The 26705-nt window shown below is 40.3% G+C and overlaps 1 protein-coding gene across 9 annotated transcripts in view; it reads left to right on the top strand.

Annotated features, from left to right (window-relative positions):
• GPAM (glycerol-3-phosphate acyltransferase, mitochondrial) overlaps positions 1–26705 on the top strand; it is a 60975-nt gene that overhangs the window by 18316 nt on the left and 15954 nt on the right. For 2 of the 9 annotated variants that reach the window (XM_062001586.1, XM_062001577.1), the window contains exons 1-12: positions 9555–9639; positions 10172–10295; positions 11680–11797; positions 14153–14275; positions 17215–17288; positions 20145–20258; positions 21488–21637; positions 22536–22632; positions 23452–23588; positions 24993–25092; positions 25654–25866; positions 26251–26364. In XM_062001586.1, coding sequence (XP_061857570.1) covers positions 11696–11797; positions 14153–14275; positions 17215–17288; positions 20145–20258; positions 21488–21637; positions 22536–22632; positions 23452–23588; positions 24993–25092; positions 25654–25866; positions 26251–26364 — 1224 coding nt within the window. In that variant the 5' untranslated portion in view covers positions 9555–9639; positions 10172–10295; positions 11680–11695. Of the gene's footprint in view, positions 1–9354; positions 9430–9554; positions 9640–9763; positions 9834–10171; positions 10296–11409; positions 11432–11543; positions 11570–11679; positions 11798–14152; positions 14276–17214; positions 17289–20144; positions 20259–21487; positions 21638–22535; positions 22633–23451; positions 23589–24992; positions 25093–25653; positions 25867–26250; positions 26365–26705 lie in introns of those variants that run through there. The other 7 variants (XM_062001580.1, XM_062001581.1, XM_062001578.1 and 4 more) reach the window with 7 other exon arrangements.

Genomic DNA, 26705 nt, shown 5'->3' with positions numbered 1-26705 from the left:
AGATAATTGTGGGTTTTTATAGCACTAGAAGTTTGGAGCCGTCCCAATTTCTAGTGATGCAACAGTGACCAGAACATGTCCCACAAAATAGTTTGTATAGCAACTTCTGCAATGCAAAGTATCTAAAATGGGTCTTGGAGTGCTCCTTTTGTACAAAATTCAATGTATTTATCAAGAAATTACATCAACTTTAAAAATATTCTGAGAGTAGTACAAAGATAATTGGATATAATTTCTTGAATTTAGAATATATGTATGTAAGGGCTTGGCTGCCTGAATTTAGATGGTCACCTAATTTAACACCTGAGATAAAAGCATTGGCTGAATTAACAGTTATCATAAACTTTGTGCACAGAGCAATAGAGTATGTTCTTCACCCATATTAAATTTGAGAAAGCTGAAGGGCTTTGGCAACATGAAAACATACTCAGACATCAAACTCTAAGCATGTGAACAGCGAGTGAAAAATGGAATGACAAGAGGAGAGAGGCCCAAGTAACCACAGTGCTAATGTTAGTGTTTGCTAATGACCTGTTTGTTTTAGACCAAAAGTTTATTATTGCAGTCAGTAAAGATACGAGTTGAATTGCACACACATTTTGTGGCAGTGTTGGTCGAAGTTTGTATTAACAGGTTTCGAAGGATAAAAGGTTTACAATAAAAACCCTACTTTGTGGCAGACTCTATATTAAGGATACCAGCAACTGAAACACAGAGCATCCCCTGAAATGCATTTAACATTAAAAAAGCCACATTTCTGCTGGTAAAATTTCCTTTCTGGCACTGCTTTGATGATTACTCAAGATCCTCTCTGTGCCACGGATTTTCACCTGTCGATGGTGTTTGCGTTAAGTTGTGTAACTGCTACTTGATGCCTGTTACGTAAGAATGCATGGATTGCAGCTCCATGAGGTACCCTGCACCAATCACAACTGATAATGTAAGCAGGGTTTCAAAGGTTACTCTCGGTTCAATTAATTTTGCATTAATTAAAATCCTTCCTATATAAGTCATATGCTTGATTTATACAGAAGTGTACAGCATAAGTTCACATAGGACTCAGAATTTAGGTAGCTGGGGTTGTCCTGTAATGCAGTATATAAGTTTTGTGATACTCATACCATATACCAGTGTGATGCAGCTTTCCTGGTCTGAGTGGGAGTTTTGCCATTGACTTTTACCATGACATGATTTTACCCCAAGGATCTCAGGCTGTATCAGCTAAAACACTGTAACATGTAGATAGAGAAGACATTAGAAGAAGACACAGTCAACATTCACAAGGGTGGGTTTGTTAGGGTTTTTTTGGTTCTATACTGCATTTACTGTGTTAGCCCTTTTTCTTGTATTTAATTTTAATTAGGTTGAGTCAGGATCCATACTGAGGAAAGAGAGTCTAAAGATGCCTTGGACATTGCACTAAGGACAGAGTTTATTCTGGAATAAAAGAAATTGAAGAGAATGGAGAGAGGAGTCTTAGTTTAGCAAAAATGAAACAACTTCTTTCAATCCAATTCAGGAGGACTACAGTCAGAGTTGCAATTTGAAATTTTAGCTTTAATAATACTTCCTTTCCTTCTCTGACATTAATTCAACACCTTTATGAGTGACTAATTTGAATTCACATAGCAAACCTCACAAGTTTTAAGGTATTTCTTCACTGCAGTGCTCTATCAGCATGTATTTTCTGGCGTGGCCCTCTGAAAATGCACACCTGGCTTTTTATAGCACCTTTTTCAACTCTGAAGATCAACTGACCACACAAATATGAGATGTGGCATATCTCTGGTCAGGAAACATCTTCTGTAGATTCACCAGAGGAATCAATAGAGTAGCAGAGAAAGTGGATTATGGTACTGACCGCAAAGTTGCAAAATGGCATTTGTACTCTTTAATCGTGCATTGTTCTGCTTCCAAATTTTGCAAGCAGGGAGATATGGATGACTTAATCTCCAGATTTGCCTGACCCAGGTTTTATGAGATTTAACAAAACCTAGATTAGAAAAGAAATCATGTTTCAAAATATATTGGCTCTCACTTTGAAGGCTGATCAGGAACAGATAACATATCTATGCTAGTGCTTGAAATATTAGTTAAAATATAGTAACTAAGACATTTTTAGCAACAACTGTTCCTAGTGTAAACAAACGATGAAATTTTGCTCCATGTTTCATCATACAAGAGTTACTGATAGCACCTCCTGGCCCTTATGTACTAACGATCTCCTGGAAGGGCTGAAACTGAACAGGGAAGGGCCAAAACTGTCTGGATGTTCCCATGGTGTAGGTTGGACTTGAGACGGCTATTTGCCCCATAATCCTCTTGGAAGGCTGTTCCAGAAATTACTTCTTAACTGCATAGGAGCCTTCTCCAGTTTCCAGTCTGCCCAGTGATTCCTAAGTGATGGAGGGTTTTTATTCATTAATTAGCACATTCTAAACTTGTGTCATAAAAGAAATACTAAATACTAAGTATCCATGAAAACACATCTGAGAAATTTCACAGGTAAAAATTAAGAGAAAGTTCTTTTATGAAAGAAACTGGTTGGAAAACACCACTCTGCTTGCATGGTGGAGCTCTATTCAATCTCAGAGACACTGCAGTAGCACAGATACAAAAGCAGAATAAAACTTTTTGAAGGGACGACCCCAAGGCAGATGCATGCCCAATACATTCTACCTGCTAAAGCAGACTTCTGAGTGCACATTGAAAGTGCACTGGCCTGACCATTACTTCTTATGTTTCATAAAATCACACTGATGCAGTCAATCCATAACACTGAAAATTTAAAAGTTCAATCACACAATGCAGAAGTTGTATCTACAATTTACTGGGGTTTTTTTCCAGCTCCTCAGAAGTAAGACACTGTTGCTTCAAAGGCTCCTCATTTTGCCTTCCAACCTGAATTCTGTCACCTGTTACACCAGTTTTATTTTACTTGAACCACTGTGACACTTTTAGTAACTCATGCTGATGGATGGAGCCTGATTAATTTAACTTTGTGGCTCTGAAAAACATGCATTTTAAAGGAAAAATCTGATATAACCTTCTCTTATAGGCTGATTAGGTCCTTGTGAAAGGCATCAATCATTTCTTTTCCTCAAAAGCCCTGGCTCAAAAACCTCTGTCCTACAGCTTAGAGCACTTTGCTGCAGGGGATGTGCAGTCTAACCTCTCACTACAGGTAAAGCTAAACCAAACGAGAGCCCTCCAGAAATGACTATTACTTTATCCCTCTCATTCAGAGAATGAAAAGGGAAAGTGCAGTAAGAATAAGCAAGGCATGTATGATCCTGCATTATCCTAAATCTGAAAGAGCTGTGGAGTGACTCAGTCCCAAGCCCACAAACAGCTTTATGAAACCAGCTTGTCATGCTGTGACCCATCTAATTTTCCTGAAGCAATGGCTGTTCATGTGTGAAATACCAAGCTAGTAACATGTGCTGTTGTTTTATAAAGGGGAAAGGCTAGAGCTGCAAAACCACCATCTCTAAGATGACACCCTTTTCAAGTCCTCTGCCATTCCAGATGAATATCCTAGAATAATTAAGCAATTTAATAGTTGAGGGTATAAACATAAAATATTTCGGCTCTCACAAAGGTATAAGGTGCTTGGGAAAGTATTCAGTTGTGCTTCAAAGAGTTAAACAAAAAAAGTAGGATTTTATGGTGTGAGTTCAGTATCTGTTATTTAGTAACTGAAAGGTTGGTTTTGCCAGGTCAATTCGTATCGTTTTGCTCAAATGATCACTGCTAGTTTGTGAAATCCAGCACTGCAATACAATCGTTGGCTGGGTCTTAGGATTTAAATAGGGATATTTTTCTGCAGTTCCCAGATCCAGGAGACACATAAGTGGGAGTGGGAGGGGAAAAAAAAAAAGCTTTTGTTTGGGAAACACACTGTGGGAAAATTGCTCAACGGGATTTAAATGTCAGAATTGGAATGTAAAAAACTGGTGTAGCCAGATGAGTGCAAAGAGAGGGCTAAAGATAAAAATTATTTTTGTCAGGGTTCTCAGTTAATTTTGTAGTGCTGAAACATAACTTATAACTTACAGTTTGCTTTACGTTGGTCATATTCATGGATAAAATTTCAGTTTCCATGTATATCTATGATCAACTCAAGCCTCGAGACCTTATATTTTTTATTGAGACTGACTTACTAAAAAAAAAAACTGAAAAGATATCTAGACATCTATGGGAAGTTTTAATTCCTGTTTGCTTTTTCTTGTCTGCTAAATCAGCAAATACGTTTTGTTTGCCTGAGTCAATTGGGGCGTGGTGTGTTGCCCTTTGGAGATGGCTCTCTGTTCATCTGCAGAAGATACAGTCAAAGAGGAGGTAGGAAAATAGTGGGGTTGTAAAGCTTTCCTTGGGATATACAGCAGTCTGCACCAGGATCATTGCATCAGGTCAGAACAGGTACCCCAACACTCTCCTTACCCTCCCAAGGTGTTTGCAAAAGGTACCCCCAAAATTCCATGAAAATTTCCCAACAAATAGATCTTATGCCTTCCGTGTCAAAGGCACCAAGACTCTTGAAGTGGCTCACACAGCAGTGCCTTACTCAAGCTCCCAAATATCCCCAAGTGAGGGGGGAGGTAGGGTATCTGTGATGTAACACCTGATTCATATAATCTGTTGCAAAGACTCTTGTGCTGAAAGAGCTATCTGTGATCCCAACTTCCAATACCGACGGAGCTTTAACTTCTAAGATATGACGAGTTCTTCTAAAGCCAACAGCTACTCAGTCAAGCAAACCTGAGCAGGGAAAGCTGCCTCCACTTGAGATACTAATGAAAGACTTGCCTAGCATCTCATTGTAATTAGGAGTTGTGTTACTCTAGAACAATTTGCAGGCCCTCAAGGATGAGTCATAACAAATTTGAGAAGATCACAATTTTGTGATTTTTTTGGTTTGGTGATATGCTGTTTTTTCAAATGGTCCATACTGCCCTCAGCTCTCAGCTTGCTCTATTTCTATTCTTTGCTTGTTTCTTTGAAGGGATAGAAAGCAGCTCTGCAGTCCTGGAGAGGGAACCAGATGAGAAGAAACACATCTTCTGTCTGTCTTCTGCAGGGCAGTTGGCAACAAGTCAAAGTCCATTGAGCCTGATGTAAATTTAAGCCCTTAGTGAAACTTGAAATATCTGTAATACAAAACTGGATTTATCCTTTATGCAACTGACTCCCCCCCACATACTGATTTTTTTTAACTATTTACAGATAGATACTATTTTTGAGTTATCCAACACTATTTAGAGCTTACATATAGTGAATTAGTTGTTTTATCTGTGTTATTTTTCAGGGAAAATCGACTCTTAGATAAAACATCAGCTTTGCAAATACCCTCAACAAACAAAAGCAGAGAGCTGCAATAACCTCCCATACAATACATACCCCTTGTTCACAGCAGGCATGGGGAAGCTTGTATTGTTATGGCAGATAATTGCTTATGGTCTGAGTGTGGGAGAATTGTGTTCCAAATTCTATTAGTCCATGTTCCTAAATTAAAAATTCTGGCAAATTCCTTTGGATAGTTAAGCTTTTCTTATTTGTACCTAATACAAGTATGTGGATAACTGCCTGATAGGTAAATGGTGCTAAGTTTGCAAGTGTAACAGTTAAGTTACACTGGTTTTAACGCAGTGGTGCTTTCTGTTGGAACAAAAGCCTTTTTTGTGCTAATGTAAGTAACAAGTTCAAGGGAAAAGCTTGGAGCAGCTTGGGCTGAAATGCCTTTATCTTTTCAAAATGTCATAAATACGATATTTGAATGAGAAGAAATTACAGGAACACGATGTGCTGTATGACATAGGATAGAGTCACTTTACTCTTAATGAATTTTGTATCTGTTCTTAAGATAAGGGAGATGAAATAGAAGAAATTAATTTGTCTTGAAAGGAGATATAAAATACACCCAAACCATTTCTATGTACAATCTTATCAATCTGTTTCATGGCTGCTTGCCACTCTCAGATGCTCATAATATATTGTACACCAAAGGCAATACTGCTGACATTGAGTTCTGCAACTGACAAATTGCATATTCATTATTGTTCATAGTCATGTGAGGTCAAGTTCGGTCACTGCAAAAAAAGAACCTTTGTCTGGATCTTTACTCTCTCCTCACACAGTTTTTAGTTTCCTAACTTTTGTAGCACTCCATGGGTTGAAAGTTTCTTTTTAAAGAGGATGCTGTGTGTTCTTTTGTAAACGTGTCTCCATTACTAAAAGTGACATCATGGGAATCGCTGGAAACGAGCTGGGAGCACAGACCCTGGGTAGAAGCGATGTAAAAAGAAGTCCCCCTTGTCCCTCCTCCCTCCCCCTCCTCACAGCATTATCTAGCAAACAGGTACTTTGTTGAACTCCGTTGGAAGCTTCATGAGGAATTTAAACATAGGGAGGACTAATAATTTTTTTAAAGAGAGCCCTGCCAGCTCTTTCTCATCTGCAGGCTGGTATGCACAACGTGGTCAGCAGCTTATTCACACAAAGCCAGGGTTCTGCTGATTTGCCATCATATGCAAATTACCTCCCCGGACTCATTGGCACCGTAAACACCTCGGTTTAAGAAATTTAAAAAGATGAATTGCAAAACTTAGGCATGCTCCCACTCCTACTGAGATCAGTGGCAAGCTTCCCATTGACTTCAATGGAAGCAGGGTACAGTCTCTCTTTTCTGGAAGCAGTATTTGAGCTTTTTGGAGGACAAGAAGCTCTGAAAGTCTGTTCCTTTAGAGCATTCCAAGATTTTCCCCATTTGCTTGACTCCATGGCAACACAACATCTCCACCAAGCTCTCAACACTGAGTGAGATTTTACTACTAAGCCTGAGGATTTATACTAGTGTATCCTGTATAAAGACCTTGCTGAGCTGCAAGTGCCATTGGACTAATTCTGCATCTTTTAGATGTGCGACAAAATTACCTCTGAATTCATTTTACAATAAGCCAAGAATTTACTAGTTAGAAAACCAGGAAAACTGCCAGACAATCCTACCAGAAACAACTTTTGTTTGTTTGTTTGTTTTGATTACACAGATTTGCTACTTTGAGTAAAACACTGTATCTACTTATTACGCTTTTCAAAACAGTCTAGGGGATATTTTCTCACAGGTGCTACTAAAACCAGACTCTAGACATTGTGTAAAATGAAGATAAGGGCACTGAGCCTTTTATTCTGATTTCTATATTACTTCTACCACAGAAATAACTATTTTGCAACCTGAAGAATATACCAGTGTAAAAGTGTGCAAGGAAAAAACATGTCAAAAGACCCATATGAGATTCTGAATGTACTGAAGTTGATCTTTTGTAGAAGGAAGCAAAACAGTCAAGCTTGCTTTTACACTCAGTGGCTGACAGTTTGCTCTGAGTTACATTACAGCATGCTGACACTGAGTGTGCTCTTTGATCCCCTATCTTTTATGTGTGGAAGGGGAAAAACAAATCAAAGTGACTCCATACCTGGAGAAGTTAAAGATGTGTGTAAGCAATATTGGTGGTCCTTTATAATGTAGAGTACCTACTAAGAAGTTCCTAAGTAACAATACAAATGCAGTGGAGCAATGCAATTATCAAACACCACTAGTAAGAATGTTAACTGCCGTAGGTTTTGAGCATTTTCTTAGACTTTAGATGTATCTGTTCATTGTCATCTCTGTTATATTCGGTTTTCATCTCATCCAGTTGTGGAATTCCCCCCTCTAATGTGATTTCTGAGAGAATTCTGCCACTTTAGTCACAGCTGTGGCTTCCCCTGTTGTACACAGTCTTACACAGACAGACCCACCCTGGAAGCAATGATCTCTTTCTGCAAAGAGAGTTACAAAAATACATGATGTGACACTGGATTTTCTGAGTGGATTTCAGAGCTTCCCCTTCTGATGTTTCTGCTGTACCTAGGACAAACTCCACACAATCCTGACTGTGGGATGTGACCCTGCTGACCTCCTGAGCCACAGATGTCTCCTCTGGCCTCCACAACTCCACCAAGTCAATGAGATGCTCATTATGAAAAAGAAGCTGAGATGAGGATGTAAAAACTGAGATCACACAAATCTGACAGTAGCACTGTGGCTCTGTTGGTGAAACCCTTATGTATTTTCTTTCCATTTAGATGACCTCTTGGGCTAGGCTCTGATTAGGGAAGCAGTTTCAAATCCACTTAGCTGCAGTAGATGCAGATTAAAGCAGAATCTGTCTCCTCTTTCCCAGCTGACCTTCAATAAATCAGTACAAAACTAAGTTGATATACAGTCAAAAGCTTTGTTATAAAGCTGGACAGTTCTGGGCTTGTATTTCACAACTGGCCAGAGATTCTGGCTATGTTGCTTTTCAAGACTAAAACCTGAAAGTTAGTTTCTGGCACAATTTCAACCAACTCTTCTTCACCAGAAATGACACATAGAACCACTAATCAAATCTGAATTTCTTGGCCCACATGATGAGAAAACTGGGAGAAAACTCCAGTGTGTGTGTATGTGTGTGTGTATGTTTGGTAAAAAATGCAACTTACATTGTCCTTTCCCTATACAAAATACAGAGCCCTAGAAAGTGGTGCTGAACTGTATATTATGCAGAATCACAAACTTTTATATGAGTTGTACATTCAAGTAGATTACAGCTTATTGTAGTTTACCAATTTCTAAAGCAGATGCCTTCTACTCCAAAGTCCATCTTGCATCAAAATATTTTCTCTCACTAAATGGAAGAAAAGTCAGGTCCAAAATCTTCTCTGACCCATAAACTGCAGAACGCTCTTCATAAAAGTCTCATCTCTGATACCCCAATGGTATTTCCTGGGAGGCACTCAGCTGTGGCAAGTAGGACACAACAGTTTGCGTTTTGTCCATCCCATCTCACACATTTTGTGTGCGAGAAGCATTTGTAATTCTTACTTAACAATTCTTGTGTGTAATAAATTCTAAATGGCATCTAGAATCGAGATCTCTACAAGGAGAATATCTCCTCGGGTAACTTCAATTTGTAAACTGGATATTCCCATCAGTGTAAAATCATGTCTTGTATTTTGTCACTTTATTCCTGCATTGCGCTGTTTTGAGTACCTGTGAAGGCTTTTAGGTTCAAAGAAGGAATGTAAGCACTTGTCTTTCCCTAGGTGTGTAATTCAAGCCACAGACTCTTTAAATAGCCCAAGACTGCCAAAGCCAAAAAATACTCTCAGCCCATGTTTGTTTATATGCAGCAATCTCAACCAACATTTACTTTTGCACTCAGTAAAAGGCAAACTGCTGCAAGGACGGGTAGGCAGATCGATACCCGTCCCGAATTTTCTGCAATTGTTGTCAGCAGCAGCTCAGTTGCAGCTCAGAGTCGCTCTAAACTCACAGCAACGCGATTTCCTCTAACTTTCCCACAGTTTTTTTCATTCCAGCAGCCCTGACTTGAGAGCAAACTAACCGTTAGTCACTTCTGTGTCTGAGTGGGGGGGAGGGGGCGGCGGTTTGACGGTGCGAACAGCTCTTTGGCGATGCCCCTGCAGCCGCGGCGGCTGCAGGCGGAGACACGCGGCACAGGGGCAGAGGCCGCGCACGGCTGCACTTCAGCGCTGCGGCGGCCGGAGCCGCTCGGGACAACGCGGTTCCCGGCGTGGGGACGGGTCCCGCGGCGGGTGCGAAGGGGTGTAAAGGCCGCGCCGCGAAGCGGGAGGGAGGGCACCGGCGTGGCTCGGCGGGCGGCGGGCCCGCACCATGGCGACGGGCGCTCAGGAAGTCGCGTCAGGCCCGGCGCTGCCGCGCGGCCCGGCGAGCGGGCAGGGGGCCAGCGGCTGCTGCGGAGCCCGCCGTGCGGTGGAGCCCGGCGCGGGTGCGGGGCCGGGCGGGGGGCTGCCCGCGGCAGGCGGGGCGGGCCGGGCCGCTGCCGGCGGCGGCGCGGGGAGCCGGGGCCGCGCGGAGGGCGCGTGTGACTGCGCGCCGCGGAGCGGGGCCGGCCGCAATGCCGGTCCCCGCGGCCGCCCCAGGAGCCGAGCGGGCAGCCGTTGGGGGTGCGGGGGGCGCCGGGCAGCGGTGAGCGGCGGCTGGCCCGCGGTCGGCGCCCGCCCCCGGCGTTGCCCGGGGCCGGCCCCTTGGCAGTGGGCAGCGGTGCGGCCCAGGGTCCGCTCCACACCCGCCACGCGTGCTCAGCCGCCGTGTTTTTATTTATAGCAGATCTGGTGAGCGCGGGAGGCGGGAGCCCGGTCCGCAGCCCGGGGGATGGCGGCGGCGTGCCGCAGCCGGCCAGCAGCCTAAGCGCCGCAGCGGGCACTCGGGAGGGCTGATCTGGGCACAGGTACGTGTGAAGTTGCTGTTGCTCAAGCAGGCTTTTAGTGACTTGGTTTTTAAAGCTGGTCTTTTGTGTATGCCGGTGCAGCCAAGGTCACCTTGAACGCAAGGACGCGTTTTGCTTCCACCGTTTGAGCTACTTTTGTTGTATTTAGAGGGTGATCTGAGTGTTAATTTTCCTGAGCACAGCTTTTTTTTTTTTTTTTTAAAAAAAAAAAAGAGACAAAAAGCTTAAGAGCTAGCAAAGAAAAAAATAGTAACTTCTATACTTAGGCTGTGTAAAGATAAGTATGTACTAGCTCAAACTCCGGCTTGTATTGGGAGCTCTGTACCTGGAGCGTTGCCTGAGAGATCTGTGTCTGCTTGGGGAGGGTGATGAAGAAAGACAAAATGTTGAACTGAAGTTTTAGGCCTTGCTCCTGCAGATGTTAGCAAGCAGAGTGGGAGCAGTCTCATTCCTGGGGGCTTGAAGCTTGGCTGTTGTATAAGTTTCTTTGCAGTGACAGATGGAAGACGTTGTATTGCCACTTTGCAGTTTCTCTAGATGAAGAAGCTGGGATCCCTATTTCAGTGGCTCTCTGAGACAAAGCAGTTTAATTTGTAGTCTTTTACAGATACACCATACAACGCTAAGTTGCTTTGATGTGCTTGGCCTTCTCTCTTTTTTCCTTTAGACAAGAGAGAATTATTTATTATGTTTATGATATGAACAATAAAACTTCCATTTTAAAAGAATAAGTTTTAACTTCTCTACTGCTTTTTAATCCTGCAAGCGTGGAATATCACTGATGTCAGCAGCAGATTCAGACTTAGGTGTGTGCTTTTGTGCAGAGCATTCCTTCCTCCTAGGAGTTTGTAAACCTGTTTGACTACAGCTAGATCAGATACATGAAACATACTGTGAGCTAGAACTGGGAGAGAACATTAATGAATCTTTTTGTAGATAATAGGTGTCCTTGAGAAGCAAATGATGAAAGAGTGAGGTCATGGAGTGCAAGAGAATAACAAACTTTTGAAAGTGGCTGAAATGTGTATCCTTGTGGCTGAATGGTTTAGACTACACAGTGCAGCACAGTGGAAAAGCATGGGAGGGACTGTGTGGACCTGTAGTGGGAAGAAGTGCAGGGAGAAAAAAACATAATGGTAGCTGATTGGTGTTCTGTGTTTGTGGAAATTAAATGTGCTGTGGTGTTTTTTTAATCATGGTAAAGTCGTGCTGATTTCTGACTGCAGTGAAACTTCTTCAGAACCTAATTTTACCTGAAGGGTGCAGAAATATCAGTTAGTTTGCTATTTTTTTTCTAGATACCTATCACTGAAATTAAGCATTTGTATGTGTATTTCTGTGTACGTGTGTGTATCTACATGTGTGTGTATGTTACTATTTGCAGCTTCTGATCTTCAGTCATGGATGAAACTGCTTTGTCCCTTGGAACAATAGATGTTTCCTATTTGTCCACCTCAGCAGAGTGCAGTATCAGTAGATGTAAGCATTCCAGTGAAGAATGGGTAAGTAAAAATTGTGAGTGTTACTGGCCATATTTATCTTATTTTTTCTCCAAGTCAAGGGTGGACTTTTTTTTTATTACTTTGAAGATAAGGCTTCACCTCTCTCATGCCTGGTACAGTTGAAGGAACCATCAGTTCAGTAGTGTGCCAAAGACTCATGTTTCTTAAAAAGAAAAACCCTCTCAAAGCCTATTGTCAGTCTTATCATAGAATCATAGAATGGTAGGGATTGGAAGGGACCTTTAGAGCCTATCTAGTGCAACCCCCCTGCAGAAGCAGGTCCACCTAGATCAGATCACACGGGAAGGTCTCAAGGCGGGTTTTGAAGATGTCCACAGAAGGAGACTCCACAACCCCTCTGGGCAGCCTGTGCCAGGGCTCCCTCACCTCAACAGTAAAATAGTTTTTTCATATGTTTAAATGGGACTTTTTGTGTTCCAGCTTCATCCCATTACCCCTTGTCTTGTTGCTAGATGCAATAGAAAAAAGGGATGTCCCAGCTTCCTGGCGTCCACCATTTATATGGTTGTAAATGTTAATGAGATCACCCCTCAGTCTCCTCTTCTCCAGACTAAACAGCCCCAGTTCCCACAGCCTTTCCTCATAAGGAAGATGCTCCAGTCCACTGATCGTCTTGGTGGCCTGATCATCTTATAGTCTGGTGTGATGTTACTGATCATTTTACATAGTGATAAATGTGCAGAACCCCATTCTGGAGTGGTCTTGAGGTCAAACAGAAAGTCAAATGGCTTATTGCTGTTCTGAAGGACATAGTTTGAAATGCACAAGTGAGAAGCAGCATGTAGCTGAACATGCATGGTCAGGTAGCTATTGTAGCTGGAGCTTTTTGTGCAATACAGGAGGCAGAAAAAAAATGGTGGATATAAATAAGGGGCCTATTAAAAGTCTGTGTCCTCTGTTGAGTGACACTTGGGATTTTGAGGAGACAAAGAGGCATGAGCAGAGAGGGCTGGGTGGAGTAAAAAATGCCACATGGATGATAGTGGTTGGTTTAGAAGCATAGGTCAGGGGCTCTGGAGAGGAGGAGTTTGAACTTGATACTGAAGAGTTGGACATGAGGTCAGAGTTGAGGGTAGGGACAGATGTTCTGGCAGCTGGGTTTTCTATCTAGGTCTAAGTTACATCAAACAGCAAGCTGCGTAACCAAGAGATCTATAAGAGAGTGGGATAAAGGCAGGTGACACAAAGGAGAGAGGAAGGAGCTTTTTGTAAGAAAGTGGTGGTGAGTTCAGTCAGGGCTTGGAGGCAAGCAGAAGGAAGATGGTACCGTTACAAAGTTGGTTTGTTTCGGAGTTAGCATTACATAAGGTGATGAGGAAGGCATTGGGCCAGGCTTAGCATTTTGGTGCTTGATTGTTTCGGAAGGCTTAGCCTTGGAATAATGCCAATTCATACTGCTTGCCAACTGTGATATATGCACATTTTATACATCTTCAGTGTTGCTTTTGACTTTCTGGTTGTTTCTCACTGGGCTGGCTTTGTAGCTGAGTATGTGATGTATGAGTATGTATTTGTGTTTTCCGACCCTTATGCTAGCTTATGGTATTGGTTCTACCCTGCTTCACTTCCATTTAAATGTTCTATTTAAAAATACATTTTGGTTTTGTTTCTGTAACTTCCTTTTTATTAAAAACTTAGAATGTGTGGTTCAGAAAATGGCAATCCAATGCTCATTCTCAGCAAGCAATAATTCAGTAAACTTTAATGGTAACAATCTATGTCTTTGTAAAATTAAGTCTCTTTTCATTGTGTCCAAACAGAGAGCATGTGTTCTGTGAATGCAGTTACTTAGGGTTTTTTGGTTCTGTAATCTTCAGAAAGACATTGGAGAAGGTCCATTGGTTCCTTTTTTTATATCATTTTGCAGGAAATTGTGGAAAAAGAGCCTACAGAGTCAGTAGAGTTAATATTTTGCACACAGTCTTCTTGCAATTTTACAGGGTGATGTCCAGTTAAAGCTTAAGATGCTCATAATACAAGCACACTTTGATTATTAAGAATCTAATGTACTGTTCATTTCTTTCACTTTTCTCAGCTGTCAGTTTTATTGCTGTTTCTTACTGGAGTTATTATTTATTTTAAAGTGTGTGTCAGCAAATGCTGCAGTGCTTATGATACACAAGTACAACACTGTGATTTTGCTTGTGTTTCTAAAAATCACATCATCTGGAGATAATATTTATTTTAGAAAAGCCTTGGAAAAAATTGTGTTAAATTGAGGGAGGGGGGTAATTTTTTGTGTATGTGTTTGGAAACTCCTCTTACTCAGAGTTTTCACATACTCAGTAAAACATATATTTCTAGTTATTTACACAGTGGTCTTTTTTCCTGCAGGGAGAGTGTAACTCTAGGCCCACTCTCTTCCGATCTGCCACTTTGAAATGGAAGGAGACTCTACTGAGCAAAAAAAGGCCGTTTGTGGGCCGGTGTTGCTATGTCTGCACTCCCCAGAGCCGGGTAAGGAGATTACAGGCTGGATTGTGTTTGACAATAATGCAAAGTTGCAGCATAATGAAGTTGCAGTAGTTTTCTTACTTTCAGAATTAAGGTCACAATGTTCCCACTTCATAAAGGGATGTAGTTTTTCACCTTTGTTTGTGGTTAGATGTGTCGTGAAATTAATGGGTGTCAGAGACCTTTTGTGATGCTTTGTCTCCATGTTTTCAGCATGGACTTACTGCTTGCACAAAACATTCTGATTCTTCAGAACTAGTGCTAGGAAATCATATGGGGAAAAAAAAAGTCTGCATTGCTAGATTAAGAATGAGAGTTCAGTGCACCTATGAAAGTGTTAAGGCTTACTTTTAGGACACTTAATTCTACCCATAGAAGAAGTACAGTTTTGAAGGAAAGCAGTATGCTTCCCTGCAAACTTGAAGAGAGCAATCCTGTGCTTGATATTCTGCACCTGGCTGATTCCTGATTTCTCTGCTCAGCCTGGAAACAAGGAGGGCCAGTTAAATAGTGGGGATATTTGTCTGCTGGGAACAGTGTCAAGGTGGTGCCTCTAGAGAGGTTACACAAGCTGATTTAAAATGTGAGCTTTATTGAACTGAAATCATCAAACTTGCCGTAAGCTGAGTATGCAAAATGCTGATATATGGCATAATAGAGTCTGCAACGAGTTTATCATGTAATTTGACTATGTGTACAGCCCAGGCTTTAAATTGCACTCACTTGCACCTGCACTGAGCTCCATGATTATTGGCTGGAGTGAAGTGAACATTTACTTACTCCTTTGACCATGGAAAAGTTGTTACTTCACTCTGTTCCTATGCCAGAATAGAATATTGCAGCAATGGCATACAAGTGTGGGATAGAAATCCAAATGTGCTGTGAAGGCTAATTATGACATGGATAACAAGACAAGCAGGTAGATAAATTGACACTACTTCTAAAGTCGCTTAAGTGTTTTGACTTGTAAGAAGGTGTGTAGGAATCTCCCACTTAGGGCTTTATACTTTTAGTTATTAGTCTGTTCTTCTCTAGGTGGGAATCATACTTTAGAAATAAAAATACTATTCTGTGTTTTGTCCATTTAATAAGGAACTAATTACTTATCCTGAGATCTGACTTGGGAAAGGGCATGACCTGATTAAGTCCTTTATTGCCTTCAGCCACAAGAAGAAAATACCAGCCTTGCAGCATAACAAACCAGATCGTGTCATTAAACACAAGATATTTCACTTTTATTTGGCTGCCTGTTTTGTTTATTCCTTTAAGGAAAAGGTATAGACAAGTGAGACATTTCCTTAAGTGGTGGGCCAAAGTAGCTACTTGCCAGTGCTGGAGCAGGAAAGCCTTGCTTCTCTCTCTCATTTTCTTTCCTGGTCTCCTGAGAGCTGATCAGCTTCACTAACCAAGCAGAAAACTAACTGCTTTATTTATTCATTTAGTCTCATCTCGCTGTCTTAGTTTTCTGTCTTGCCTGAATGAAGTTGGCTCGTTAAGGGGTGTGATGAATGCTGGAGGTGGTGTAAGTTAAGAGGTGAGGGATAGTGTTCAGTGGGGAAGGGCAGAACGTGGTGGTGGGAGCTGGGTTTCTGCCTCATGGCAGCAGGGAAATGCTGGTCAGCTGGATCAGCTCACTTGATCTCATGGAACCACATCCTCTGCCTGACACAGGGTCAGAGAAGGGTTAACTAACGAAAAGCTAAAGTGTGACATTACAGCTGGAGGATGGATTTCACAGAGTGAGGTTATAACCTAATGGTTAAGGCACTCGGGTGGACCTGGGCGTTCAGTGGTACTTAACTTTGCTGCTGATTTTTTTGGAGACTGAGAACAAGTAATTCCATTTCTCTTTGCCAGAACATTTCCTCAGCTTTAAGATAAAAAAAAAAAAATAGCAGTGAACACTCAAAGCAATTACTGTTACCTTTAAGTTTCCTCTTAAGAGCCTAGAACAACAATTCATTGATTGTATGTACCACGCAGTTACGCTTTACCGTGGGGAAACAGACTGTGCTCCTGCTGCAGTAATTTCTACCTGTCTTGCAAATAGCAAAGGACACTCATATATTTTAATCACATGTACTGAACCAATACAAACAAATAAGACTCTTCCTGGCTCTCATTGCAAAAAAAATTGGTAGTTAGGCTGGTCTTTAGCTGCCCTGTTGCTAGTAACCATCCTTGTCCTTTACCATCCTGTTTTTGTCTTCCTTGACACCCACAGTCCCAGTGGTTTTAGCTGTAATTCATTGTTGCTATGACACTAGTTTTATAATTAAATATTATTTGGGCAGAAAGGAACGAGCCTCTTGGTCAAGGTACTTACTTGGAACGTGGAAGAATAAAGTTTAGGTTTTCCTGGCAAGGAACATTTTTTTATCCAAAATGGAACTGCTCCCAGACTGGCCCTAGAACAGTTAATAGTGTGGCATGGAAGGTCTGTAACCAGGCATGCAGAAGACTGGATTGTTGTTTAGGCAGAGCAGGGATGGGGAGATTTGCCACCTAACCATGGATGGATGTCCTGACTATTGGGCTCCCGTTAAACTGGGTATCACAGACTGAGCATCAAAAGGCTCATGGTTATAGTAATGCTGAATGTGGCTTCATAAAGTTCTATCTCAAAGATGAGTTATTTATTATGATAAGTCCTGGTTTATGTTACATCAGAATATGATAAAATATTCTGACTTGACAAATACAACCAGTGCAACTGTTTCTGCCTGCAGTAAAGCCTAGAGAATACTTTGAAACTATTGGAGTTGGGCATAGTAACTTTATGAACTTTGTTTGCATTTCAGAACAGTTTGTGTATACTTTATAAGCAACTGCAGGTGAAAAACACTGCATTATATGAAATGTTCTGGTGAATGTAAAGACAGAACTATTCTTATGTAAAGAAATAGTCCACCAATCTTTTTTCTTCTTTCTTGGTTTTACAGGATAACTTCTTCAATTCTAGTATTCCTTCTTTGGGTCTACGCAATGTCATATATATCAATGAAACACATACAAGGTAAAGTAGCAAGTCTTTCTTTGTCTTTTAAGATTTATTTGTTCTGATCTTATGGCAGGGAAGTCTCTTGGATAGTCTGGATTGAGTAAATATGTATGGCTGTCCTAAAAGGCAGGAGTTAGTGCTGACTTAGAGACAGTAATGAACTTGTATCTGGGAGCTGGGAAAAGTCCTTTGGGGCTATAGACAAAGAGTGAAAGAGTCAAACCTGTTTCACAAGCAACAAAGCATGTTTAAATCCTTTCTCCTTTACTAAAAGTGGCAGCATCCATAGCATAATGCTGAGAGTAGCTGTTTTATTCCCATGCTTGAGAATGACTGCAGGCTGCATTTTCATTGACTGAGTACATCTGGCTCACAATGTAGGGGTTGACCATTATCAGTAATGACAACTAAACATGAACATGTCGTGTGAGACCATCTCAGTGGTGGAGTGCAAGTCCCAAAGGATGTTGTATGTGACCTAAAAATGATGATCTATCTTTGGGTTATTGGAAATATATCTCGTGTTCTGGGATGAAGATATTGGAAGCATACAATACATCTTTATTCTGTTCTTTAGAAAGTTAATAATACCTGCTAAGGTTTTTACCATAATCATTAGCATAAGCAGGTCCTGCAGTGTTTGTCCAGAGTCAGAGCAAACAAAGAGAGGCCAGCAGCCTGAGAGAAATGAGCCAAAGTGTCTTGAGTGGAAAAAAAGGCAGCATTGTGCTGTGCTCAAAGGGAGGAAGCTAATGATAGAGGCTGTTCTTTCTTCAATTTGAATTAATTATGCATTTTAAAGAGTTGAGCTTGTAGGTTAGAATACAGAAAAATAACAAATAGTGTTTAATTTTAACTTAGAAAAATTGTTTCAAAAGTTTAATGCTTGAATGGTTTTGAATGATCAGAGTTACTTAAATTAGAAATGTAAGGGCAACAAAATATGGGTTAATGAATTGTTCTGAAATAAAATGCCTTTAGCTCAAAATGTCATTATAGTCTGAAAAGTGACAATTTTAATGAAGTTCTGAGGTCCCTGTGAGGTTACATAGTCACAGTTTCTTAGGCTTAGAAAGCAAGAGGGATTATGTTTAACCGCTGGCATTTTGTGCCTGTATTGAGACATAACCTTAGCCTTTTTCTGAGGTGTGGATATGTCAGTTTTATAACACATCTTGACTGGATCTATTCTGTGTGATTTTGATCTTGTACCCAATTAGAAAACAGACTTTTCTAGTAATACTTTGTGTAGATATATCTAAGCTGTAAAATGAATGTAAAAGCTTTCATGCCTTGAGAGATCCCTGCAATAGTTATATGCTATTGTGATATGTTCACAGTTATCAAAGTCCTTGTCAGAAAGAAGCATATCCTTAACTTGGCTTTTGTGAAAAATCAATAAGGCTCTCAGACTCCGATGAGGAGGGGAAGATGGAAAAGCAATTAAAACAGAGGCACCATTCGACTTCCCTGACAGCATGAATGGCAAAATTCTTTGTCCTTTGAGATGGGTTGAATATTTGTATAACTGTTAGTGTCAGACTGTAGGATGGCCTGTGCGTGTGCACTCACCTTAATTACAGCACGAGCGGCCTGTGCGCTCAGGTGCTGTGGCCTTTTGCAGTGTAGAAGTTCCTTCTCATCTTTCCTAGCTGGTTTTAACACATCTATACATTTATTGAAATGTAGTAGGGAGGTTTAACAGCCCAGATCAGTAACTCAGGTGACGCAAGGAGTGAGACCTTGGCAGCACTCCAGCATGGAAACCAGCATGAGCATTGTCACCCATGGTTCGGTCTGGGACACTCACTGGAGCATCAGGAGTGTGTTGCACCAGCAGTTCTCAGGACAAGGTTTTTTCATAGTATTGAGTACACTGGTCTTAGGAATGGCCAGAATTTAATTTCTTCTTCCAGTTCTTAATTTTACCCCATCACTTCAACTCTGCTGTTGGAGGGTTTCTGAATTAATTGGTTTGTGAAGTGACCTACGTGAGTGATGGCTTGTCCAGTCCTGGCCTGGCAAGGCAAGAAAATAGTAAGGAGTATTCATTACTGGACTAGATTTTGGCCTTTCCCATGTCACATGCATTTTTTAGTGTTATCAGGAAAACTGTTCAAAATTACATTTTCTCAGGTGATTGCTGCTTATCTGATGCAGAGAGTAGAGACTGGCTGCATAAGCTAAGTTGCCTTACTTAAATGCTTGCATGCATGGAGAGGTCTACTGATTATTTAGTAGTTCTACTTTTAAAACTTTGCAAGGAGATGGTAGCAGGAGGCATATAAGGCTGGGTGTTTAAAAACACTACAAAGGAAGAAAAGATGACAAAAAAAGGAGTTTTTCTGTTGGAGGCTAATGCAAAGATTTCCTAAGTGTCTGTGAGGGTTTACCCTGTGTGTACAACAATAAGCAACTTTCCCAAGAGGACTCAATGTTTCTTGAAGAAGTTGACAGACCTCTTAGCTGGTCATTTACATTCCTGGCTGGAAAGGCATTGAGTTGGAAATGAGCACTACTGTCTTCTTTTGTCCTCACCAATCTGGGAGGGTGGTTGCAGGAGACAAAATGGTTATGCTGGTTTTTAGGTACTTTCTTGTACATTCTATGGACGTTTTAAGGCCAGCATCACTCTGAATTGAAGTAATGCAGACCTCAAGTTGTCTCAAATATTTTGTGTTATGCATCAGTTGTTTCATCCATAACAGCAACATATTGGCAATTTAGTAGAAGATACAGAAATTCTTAGGCAACCCTTCATAAAACTCTACGTAGTTTTGCCCCTTAATTGTATTTTTAGGTATTTTAAGTTTTTGAGGGCCAGTGAAATATTTTGAGGGTGGCACTGAAATACCTTTTATATTTTTGTAGGTACAGAGGGTGGCTTGCAAGACGCTTTTGTTACTTCCTTTTTGTGCAAGAGAGGGATGTTCATAAGGGTATGTTTGCCAAGAATCTGACAGAAAATGTGCTGAATAGCAGCAGGTAAGATATTGCAAAATGAACTGGGTTTTTTTTTGAATGACTGATGTGTTATAATGTGATTTAACAATTTGGAAAGTGACAGGTTTTGAAAATCAGGCTATTAAAAGGGTTAGAAGACAGTATCTTCAGCACAGCCTTTCAGGACTGCAGCTTGCAATTTCTGTTTGAGTAGTAAAAGAGGAGAGATGAAGAATTACAACTCCCCAAATGAATGATGCATAGTGAGTGGGCAGCAGACAGTACACAGAAAAAGAAATTGTTACACGGGAACTCTTAAAATGTCTGTTTGTCTAATTCATGTAAATCATTACCACCAAAGTCATACTGCAGTTGTTAGAAATTGTCAGTGTTTCAGAAATAATTTCAAAGTGCCTGGAGCGTACAGCGAGAGCATGGGGCAAAACTGGAAAGAGGCTATAGAATGAATTCCACCTCCCTGCCCTTGCTTTGTGGAGCTTGTTTTCTGTTTGATACATTGCATTTTAAATGGTGTGTTGAGCCCTTGGTTAGCACTTATGGTATGACTTTTCTCTGAACACAAAGAAATTCAACCACATGCCCACTCCTTGAGTCCCCTTTTGTCAGAGGGCACACACTGCCTACATTAACATTCCTAACTCTCCTGAATTTTTAATGCTCAAGTCCCATCTGAAGATGATAGTGTTGCTTTTCAAAAGTAAAACAGACGGTGTTGTGCCACAGTTATGGTGGGTTAAACCACTTAAACATGTTTTAAATGGGAAAAATAGGCCTTACAAAATTTAGTTGCACTTTGTAAAACTGGGACTTGAGGGAGAAGATATGGTAGAAATGCAAAATAATAGCAGCTGCATATATCTGTCTAATGAGGCAAGTGAAATGACTATGGCACAAAATATTAACAAAGTGGAGATTTCAGCTGTTCTTTCTGCTTTTTAAACTTTATTATCCATTTCTATAAATAGACAATTGCCTAATATCAGTGCCTGTGATCTATGTATGTACTGTTTTATATGGCCAACTTCAAGTGCTTTCATCCATCCATCATCCACCTATTTAACCAGAGCTTAGAAAACTACTGAATTCAATTTAGTGTGTTTGGAGTACACAGTACTTAAGTGTGTGTTTGTCTGTTCTGTTTTGCTTGCAAGTTACTCCTGTAGTAACTGCTGATTCCCATCAGTTTTGTCTGTGACTTGAACTCTTCTGCTGTGAGACTGTCTTACAAGTTTTACTTTTTGATATTAAAGAGTCCAGAAGGCCATTTTAGATGAAGCTTCTGAACCAAGTGCTCCGGGTAGTTTTACTCAGATGGATCCTAAAGCTGTTAACAAAGTGAAGAAAAAAGCTAGGAAAATTCTTCAGGAAATGGTAGCAAATGTGTCACCTGCTTTAATCAGGTAAGAAAAAGGGCTCTTCAGTATTGTCAATGAGTAGAAGGACAGCCAAGCTCTTTATTATACCAGCAGGGCTTGTAACACATTATGCAGAAATCATGAATAATTACTCTGAAAAAAACCAATACATTATTCATAAACATCTCTTTTCTAATGTTAACTAATGAAATGGTAGTAGTTATTCTTCATTTTCAGATGCAGCAGAAACCCTCTGCCTTTGCAAGGGATAAATCTTATTACAAGATTAAACACTGACTCTGTTTTTCATTTGTTTCTCCTGAAACTAGGTGTGGTGCTAATGCTCAGACCAATATTAGTATCCTATGTTGTTTCAGGCTGATACAGGCAAGAGCAGCTAGCTGCAACAGTATACAGTGTGAAAGAGCTTTATTCCAGTAGTCCATGGAATATCATAACTTGTGTCTCAGAGAGAGAAAAAATCTTCTGCTGTGGGCTCTGCTTTTACTACTCACAATGAATTTGTCACTGTCATGATTCTAGTCCCTTTCACCAACTTTTGTGATGCAAACCCTGTATTTTTTGTAACTGTGTTAGATTCTCCCACAAGACTAGATAAATGCTGTCACCTAACTAGCTTAGTTATTATAATTGATCACAGGACCTCCATTAGCTCACCCCATATGTAAAATGGTCTCTGCTCTTTTGACAGCCTTCACTGAAGCCGACACAAGTTTTATGTCAGAACTGCAAGAGACTGCAATATGGTTACTAACTGTGGCTTAGCTGATAGGCAAAAACTTGTTAAGCAGTTGGATTTTATAATCATTTTGTTTGAATGTGAAGTCATCAGATTTTATGGCTTTGCTTTTAGTTACATAGAAGCAATTAAACCAGGTAGAAAGTAACGAAACTTTTTGAGTTATGTTTGTTCTTCCTTCAGGTTGACTGGCTGGGTGTTACTGAAGCTCTTTAACAGCTTCTTCTGGAATATTCAGATTCACAGAGGTCAAATAGAAATGGTCAAAGCAGCAACAGAGGTAGATGTCTGACATTTTCTATTAGTATTTACAGCACTTTCTTGGAGAGTTCTGCTAAGTGTGTATGATATCAGATTGTAGATAGAACTCTTATCTGTGAAATAGTGATTTTAATTAGATATAATACTTTTTGAGTTGTGTAACCTACAATATTATGTGAACTCTAATTTTACCTTTGTTTCAGGATCAAATTTTAACTATTAGGCTGAATGATTATCTCAGATAACCAGCATGATTTCTCTTTTTTTGCACTGAGGCAGCCAGTACTAATCAGTAGGTCTATTTAGGATTTTTCACTCTTATCTTAATTTGGAACAAAAATCTTTTAGGAAATAAATTTTTCCTATTTCTTACTAGCAATCTCTTCCCAGTCCTTCAGTATTTACTGAAATTGATCAAAAGAACTCCTACATTCTACCATTTTCTCAAAACTCAAAGGAATTGATTCTTTTGGAGGGTTTAACTTAGAAAGATGGTTTATAGAAACAAATATATTTTTATAGAAACAAACAAAAATTATTCCTAATACTTTCTGATATCTTTTGATTATAGTGTTTGAGAACTCCACTATTCATAAATCCTTGCTAATATCTAAAAGGAAGACATAGCAGTGCTTTGGTGATCATTGTCAAAATACTGAGGAAACTGGGAATAATGATAATTGTTACTGTAATGCATATAGCAAAAAAGCTAAAGTCTATGAAAATTAAGAAGTGCAGTTGACTGAAACAATCTCATCACAGCTGAATGAAAACAGAAGTAAACAAAGGAGAAACAATCCACATTTCTTACTCTTTTTCCCTTCTCTCCCCACCATAGATGAATTTGCCTCTTATCTTCTTGCCTGTTCACAAATCCCACATTGACTACCTGCTCCTCACATTCATTCTTTTCTGCCATAACATCAAAGCACCTTACATTGCTGCAGGGAACAACCTCAACATCCCCATCTTCAGGTAACAACCCCTTCTTATTTGGAGGATTTTCGGGTGATCTGTTACGCAATGTGTCTTATGTCCAAGCTTAATAATGAGCCATCATGTGGAACTTCTTTGGTTCCTATTACATGCTCAGAGAGGGAGCATAATGAAATCTTTGAGAAACTCCCATAACCTAATTAGAGTAAGGAAGGATAGTCTTTCGTCTAGGACTCTCAAAGTGAGTGGATGACTAAGGAAAGTTGAGTAGGTGGAAGTGTTGTGAGTGGACAGCTCTTCTCTATGAAGTTCACTGAGCTGGCTAATGGGCAGTAACAGTACTGAGTGAACAATACTTTGTGGGAAAGCAGTGTAGTTTGATCTCTGCTTAAATTGTATTTCTGGTGTCTGAAGAAGCTGGGATCTAAGTAGTATTTCACCAGCAACACAAAATTTGGGGATAACAGATTTTTAAAAAGCCACTGGATATTGCAGGAGATACCTTGACGTAGAGGGTGTTCTGCATCAGTAGATGCTGGTGTCTGAAGATCCCAGTAAGAAAGGCTTTCAGCCAAGTATCAATTAAAATGCTGTTTATTATGTCTAGCAAGACAGACTAGCATAGGTAATCTAACATCCCTTTAGACTGTGGTCATTTTGGTCATTTGAGCTAGTACAGGATCTTCTTACAAGAAAACAACTCTATTCCTAGAATCATAGAATGGTAGGAGTTGGAGATCATCTAGTCCAAGCCCACTGCAGAAGCAGGTCCACCTAGATCAGGTCGCACGGGAAGGCATCCAGGCAGGTCTTGAAGACCTCCAAGGAAGGAGCCTCCACACCCTCCCTGGACAGCCTGTGCCAGGGCTCCCTCACCTCAACAGTGAAATAGTTTTTTCTTATGTTTATTCTTATGTTTAAATGGAACTTAATGACTTATTCATCATTTCTTCTGTCAAGCAGAAGGATGTTCTCATGAGAAGTTCTTGGTGCACTGTCAGATAAAGTCAGGACCATGCAGGTGGTGTAATGGCTGTTGCCAAGTGGGAGCTGCTTGTAGCCTCATCTGTTAAAATTAACTAGCTGAGCTGATCCTGCAGCCAAGGAGTATGTGCAGCACAGCACAGACTTGGGCCAGCTCAGGTTAACTGTTATGTGGGTCACCAGCTTCTCCGTGTACAATAATTTCCCAGTCCAGGGCACTGCAGAGAGTAAGTGGTCTGTGAAGGGCTTGAAATGGAGCAAGACAATGTAGAGAAGCCTGTTTCTAAAGTTAAATAGAGTAATATTTGGGGGGTCTCATCATGTGCAAATAGTGTAATACATTGTAGTCATGGAGAATGCCAGTAATTTCAGTTCCTGTTGTGTGCTAGGGATTTTGTACTAGATGTGTAGTTTTCTGCAAACTAAAATCAATGGGTATCATTCTTCTTTGTCCTGCAGCACATTAATCCGCAAGCTAGGAGGGTTTTTCATCCGTCGGAAGTTAGATCAGAGTCCTGATGGTCGTAAGGACTTTCTCTACAGAGCTTTGCTCTACGTGGTACGTATTCCTTGTCCAATTGAATGCCCAGCATCCTTGGGAATGAGCAGGTTTTCACCTTGTGTAATCTTTATTAAAGAAAGGGAACCCTCTCTGAATTAATGTTAAACTTAAGCCTTGTTTCTCTGATTTCTTTTGTCCTGGGGCACATCTACACTGATTCTGTTAACTTAATGGAAGTCTTTGTTTATGATGGGTTGATGTAATCCTCTGTGCCATTTAGAGTAACAGCTGTATTTGCATCTTGGGAAATGGGATGTACTGAGGAACCAGAAGGAGATATTTATGCAAATCAGCTAGATCAACTATTAATAAAGATGCTGTTACTGAACAAATGGCATTATACTGCTTGTATGCTCATGCAAATTCCATTGCATTTTAGTCTTGATTTGTGTCAAACATTAATTAGTGCTTTTGGTTGTTTTTCACAAGTTTTCATGCTAACTCATAGTCCTCACATGTTTTTAAAAGGAAATAGTTGCTCAAAGCATATTTGAAATATGAATTTGCCAGTGTAATTAGATATATATTTTTCCACTTTTCCAATCTTTTTATGTTCAGCACATAGAAGAATTGTTGAAACAGCAGCAGTTTTTAGAAATATTCTTGGAAGGCACACGATCTCGAAGTGGAAAGACAGCTGGAGCTAGAGCAGGTCTTTTATCTGTGGTGGTGGATGCTCTCTTCTCAAATGCTACTCCTGACGTCCTAATTATACCTGTGGGAATCTCCTATGATCGAATAATTGAAGGTCACTATAACAGTGAACAGCTGGTAAGAGCAATTGAACAACTTCTTTTGCCTTGGGGATTTTCTGTTTATGGGCAGGAAAATGTGTTAGGTTGTTAAACGATGTGCTGATAGTCCTCTGTCATGTGTACTTAGCCTTTAAGAGCACAGATCCATGAATCACAAAACCTCTCTGATGGGGATTGCTGAGGTATGGGTGACATACTTCTAAATGCAAATCCATGACATACTCACTTGAACATATTATTTGTTGTCTACGGAAAACAATAGTTCTCTGGATTTACTTGAAGTTATAAGGTGTGTCAAAAGCTTTAACCTTGTTTTGTCTGCTGTTGCATCTGTTCTAATTATAAACATAACCTTTAATTCAGGTTAAAAATCCGCACACCAACCACCTTTGTTTTCTAGGGCAAGCCTAAGAAGAATGAAAGTCTTTGGAGTATAGCCAGAGGAGTGTTCAGAATGCTGCGGAAGAATTACGGGTGTGTCAGAGTAGATTTTGCACAACCATTTTCCTTAAAAGTAAGTTTGATATTTTGAAGATCCTGTTTCATTAGTGGGACACATTTGTTTTGATTTTCCTCTTTGTGGATTATCATCACATTATCTGCTGAAGTCCATTGCAGTGGGACAAAAGTACTGCTGTTTTTCTGAATGTATGAGTCTTCGGACATGTTCTTGTTAAGCTTGAAATAGTCTTAGGGCTGACACAAAGGGTCATATTAGTTTTGAAATGGTATGAATATTCTCACTGGGGTTCTTCATTTTGTTTTGTTTTAACAAACAATCTGTAAAACAATCCCTGTACCATGAAGTAATTCTTTATGTTACAGAGACAGTGGGAGTTGAAGTAAACTCAACAG

Source organism: Colius striatus, chromosome 8 (genome assembly GCF_028858725.1).
Source record: "Colius striatus isolate bColStr4 chromosome 8, bColStr4.1.hap1, whole genome shotgun sequence".
Taxonomy (NCBI): domain Eukaryota; kingdom Metazoa; phylum Chordata; class Aves; order Coliiformes; family Coliidae; genus Colius; species Colius striatus.
Note: the sequence above shows the minus strand (reverse complement) of the source record. Positions and strands in the feature narration are given on the sequence as shown.